This window comes from Chiloscyllium plagiosum, unplaced genomic scaffold (assembly GCF_004010195.1).
Source record: "Chiloscyllium plagiosum isolate BGI_BamShark_2017 unplaced genomic scaffold, ASM401019v2 scaf_3322, whole genome shotgun sequence".
Lineage (NCBI taxonomy): Eukaryota > Metazoa > Chordata > Chondrichthyes > Orectolobiformes > Hemiscylliidae > Chiloscyllium > Chiloscyllium plagiosum.
In genome coordinates this window covers 1-4666 of record NW_025214489.1, presented here as the reverse complement: position 1 = coordinate 4666, position 4666 = coordinate 1, and the positions used below count along the sequence as shown (strand labels likewise).

The 4666-nt window shown below is 39.0% G+C and overlaps 1 protein-coding gene across 1 annotated transcript in view; it reads left to right on the top strand.

Annotated features, from left to right (window-relative positions):
• The window catches only part of LOC122547913 (ornithine decarboxylase-like), a 21100-nt gene extending 17067 nt beyond the window's left edge, over window positions 1-4033 (top strand). Inside the window, exons 2-4 of the mRNA XM_043686471.1 lie at window positions 758-892; window positions 2717-2798; window positions 3237-4033. Coding sequence (XP_043542406.1) covers window positions 758-892; window positions 2717-2798; window positions 3237-3335 — 316 coding nt within the window. The 3' untranslated portion in view covers window positions 3336-4033. The remainder of the gene's footprint in view (window positions 1-757; window positions 893-2716; window positions 2799-3236) is intronic.
• Window positions 4034-4666: the final 633 nt, after the last annotated feature.

The window sequence follows — 4666 nt, the reverse complement described above, 5'->3', positions numbered from 1 at the left end:
AGATAGGTTCTTGATTGTCAAGGGGATCAAGTGCTATGGGTAGAAAGTGGGAGAATGGGGTTGAGAAACATATCAGCCATGATTGAATGGCAGAGCAGAATTGATGGGCTGAATGGCCTAACTTCTGTTCTTGTGCCTTATGGTTTTACACCTCAACCTCCTAAGCTCCAGTGAAAAAAAGTGTATTTAAGACCGAGGGAGATTAGTTCTTGATTGTGAAGGGGATCAAGTGTTATGGGTAGAAAGAGGGAGAGTGGGGTTGAATGGCAGAGCACAATCGATGGGCTGAATGGTCTAACTTCTGCTCTTGTGTCTTATGATCTTAAATCTCAACCTCCTAAGCTCCAGTGAAAAAAACTCCCATCCCATCCAGTCTATTGTTATAACTCAAACCCTCTATTCCCAGCAACATCCTGGTGAACTTTTCTGAGCCCTCTCCAGTTTAATATTTCTTCTCTGCCATGTTACCACTGCATCTGTTTGAGCTGCAAATTTGGATTGCCAGTGCTCATCCAGGTGGACAGTGGCTTTCTAAATATGGCATAAATGTAAGAGGTGCCAACCTATTGTCAGACAGGCAAGTTGTTCAGGAATGCACATTGTAAGATGAGCAGAAATCACGTATGAGAGACATTACAAAGGCATGGTAGGTCATAAACAAGGTTATTTAGTTTGGTTTAATCTCCATGTTTGAGATAATTCTTGCAATTCTGTTTTATTCAGCAATGCTAAATTCATTTTCTTATTGCTGTTTCAGAATGGTTCTACGCATTGCTGTAAATGATTTTACATCCCTGTTGCCCTTGAGTGAAAAATTTGGAGCATCACTAAGTGAGTGCAGACAGCTAATGGAATATGCAAAGACTTTGAATTTGGATATCATTGGTGTTAGGTAGGACACATATTTTTACTTTTTTAAAATTAATTCTATTTCATGGGAAGTGAGGATTGCTGGCAAAACCAGCATTGATTGTCTACATGTACGTACCCTTGAATTGACTAGCTCCCTTTTATGATTTTACATCCACCAGGTAGAAGTTTATCAGTGTTATTATTCCCTCTTCGTAGGAAGATGCTGCTTAAATTGCAAGATTTGCACCATTTAAAATGATGATGTGCAAGTGATATAAAATTATTTATTTTATTGCCTTGTTACACGAGACCCTACTGCAAAAAGCCAATGACAGGTAAACACTCTTTCTCTCTTAGCATTAAAATTGTGAGGTTAGCTGCCCATTCCCACTACTCTGGCAGGTACTGCATACTCTTTATCCCTGTTGTGTTAAGAGTCTTTAAGGCTGCAATAATCTCTAGCTGAACATCACAAGACACATTTGCATTTATTAATTCAAGCAAGTAGTCAACGTTCGCAAAAAGCTGCAGCAGAGTGAGACCTTCCTTCAGGTGAGGTTTACATGTCACACATGTCCTCAGCTTTCCCGAGCAATGGCTGTTTTGAAATCCAATTGTGCTCAGTGAAGTCACATCACACCAGGTTACAGCCCAACAGGATTACGTAAATCACAAACTTTCGGAGAACTGCTCCTTTGTTAGGTGGTGAGGTTCAGATCATGCAGCTACTTCATGGCTGTCAGCTGGGCCCAGCATCTTACTCAGTTTGTGATACATCAGAGAGGAATTGCGGGACTTCCTGTACTCAATGCAGATACTGATCACACACTGTAACCTCTCACCCCTTTAACATCCTTTAGTCATGTGTGCCCTACTACTCGGGCTGGATGGCTTCCTCCTGCTGTTCTCCAGAAAGAATACATTTCTCTCCGATATTTACTCCTCCTAACATAAATTTGAGGTAGTTTATGCTGCTTCTTTGATCAGCACTTCCGTGACCGTATACCATGCACTAGGATCTTGTACACTCAGTTATTAATCAATCTGCCTACAGCCACACTGACAGCTGATGGAGGTCCATTTAATAGGGGCTGCCAATAAAGCTTTTGCCTCTTGAATGTGGCTGCCATCCTGAGCTGGGTGATGACTGAAGAAATGAACCAGTAATTGGGTGCCGCCTGTACAATGACCATGAGGAAACTTGGATCCAGAAAACTACTTGAGGTCAGGTTCTGGACTCTTGTCTGGAAAATGCTGGCCTCTATTTCTGATATGCAGCCCATGTACTGAGAGGAATGTGGAATTCCGAAATAGATGGAGAAGATTAAGGGCAAATACAGTGTGCTATATTTTGAAATGTGGAAATTTGGGCATCTTTGTGTGCAGTGCTGGCAGGTTCAAGCTACATTTGAGTTTAGAAATTATATGTGTGGCCAAGAGTTCCAGTCAAACCGTGCGCTGATGCTGAACACATTTATAGAAAATGAATGTACATTCCTTAGGTGGTGGCATAGTCACTGAACAAGTAATCCAGAACTTCTTACTAATGTTCTGGATACACGGCTTTGAATCTCACTCTGACAGAGAGTGACGTTTGCTGTCAATAAAAATCTGTGATAAAAAAGCTCGTCTAACGCTGACAATTTAACACTGTTGATTGTTGCAAAACCTATTTGATTCACAAAATCTGGGTAAGGTACTCTGCTATGTTTATCTAGCTTGGCCTACATTTATCTCCAAGCCCATGTCAACACTTGGGTAATTAGGGGTGGGCAATAAATACCAGCAACCATACATCACATGAAACAAATTTTAAAAGTCCTGGATTTCAGTTGGTGCTTGATGATATCTCTTCTTTTCAAAGTTTTCATGTCGGAAGTGGCTGTACTGATCCGAAGATTTATGCTCAGGCTATAGCTGATGCACGCTTTGTCTTTGATATTGGGGTATGTTTTACTTGGAATGTCATTTGAAAGATGAACGAAAAGAAATTTTCAATGATACGTTTATGATGAGACCGAAAACAGTTTGTGTCGTTTTAGCAATCCGTGCATTTATTTTGTAATGATTCCTTTGCTCCAATTATAAAAAAAATCAAACTTTATAACCTCTTGAACTTTGAGACTACTACACTTGGTGATTGAGATAAAAACAGTAAATTTTACATTAAAGATAAATCCAGTTGATTATATTGCAGTTGCTGAACCCAGCTGAGGTAAATGAAAGAGTATTAGCAACAGGAAGAACAACAAACTGCAATAACCATCAGCATTGTGATAACCCCATTAACCGTGGCGTATAATTGCATGAGAAACCACAGAAAATCTGATGCTTGATCATTATTTATTATGCCAAAATTGGATACCTCTTTCCCTATTTTACAGATTCATCTTGGATTTCAGATGTATTTACTTGATATTGGAGGTGGTTTTCCAGGAACTGTAGAAGACAAAGTTACATTTGAAGAGGTAGAACAGTTATGATCCCTGCTAATGTTACTGATGGACAAGCGAAATCCCAAAATGATACCTGGCTTGATTGCTTATATTTTGTTCATGCTTTCATTGAAACATAAGCACGCAAGGCACACAAAGAATAAAGATAAAATTTAACAAACCAAGCAATCCAAACACAATAAAATTCGAAAGATTCAAAACACAGAGCAAAAAAAAGTCCAATTTTTTTACCATCACTTCATACTTGATCAAGAACCTTTTTCTTCCTATTCAATCTATAGATTTGACTTAACTGCTTCTTCTCACTTCCTGCCCTGTAGATTGTGAAGTCTTTTTCCATCAATACTCCCATAACTGAGAGACTAAACTTTCTTCAACTTTTAGTTATTGCAAAATTCTAAACAAACATTGCTGGAATGGATGATTCACAAACTGCACTATTTCACTGGGGGCATTTACTCTCTTTAACTGCTTTGAACAATATTCTTGTCTAGGATAAACTGCACAAACTTCCAATCCCGATCAGGTTTCCATCAAACTGAACCAAAACATTTGAACGATATCAAAACAAAACTTGCAAAATCTGGATTCTGACACTTGGTGTTTTCTCTCTCGTTGTAAACCTCCTCAGTGTTAGCAAACTCCTATTAACACTGATGAGAAAGTGAGGACTGCAGATGCTGGAGATCAGAGTCGAGAGTGTGGTGCTGGTAAAGCACATCAGGTCAGGCAGCATTTGAGGAGTAGGAGAATAGACATTTTGGGCATAAGAATGAGGATTATTCCTGACGAAGGGCTTATGCCAGATACTTCGATTCTCCTGCTCCTCGGATGATGTCTGAACTGCTGTGCTTTTCCAACATCACACTCTCGACTCCTATTAACATTTGGCATCCTTGGACTCAGCTGCTCCCTGACACATTTGCTTTAAAATTCATGGTTCTGGAAAGATTAAACTAATTAATTTGTAAACCTTATACAAAAATATCACGAGTTTAAAATCTAAACACTACACAAAAGACATACATTTCAACATAGAATACAAAGCTTTAAAATAATATTGAAGTTGCATTAATATTCTTTTATTAACATTTGAAACTGAATGTGTGTACACAAGCACAGATACACACACAATTGCTCTTTTAAACTTCACATTACCCTCTGTTTTCAGCTCCATTTACCCTTTTACTCTTGAATTAATCTTCAAAGTTTTTTCTGAGTAGTCCTGAGAAGGAAGACCAACATGTATACCAGTCTACGGCAAATTCATGTTTGATTGTCAAGAAGGGATCAGGGACTTTAGAAAGCCTGAGAAGAAGGGGAGGCTAAAGTGAAAGGGGAAGGAATGTCCTGGGGGT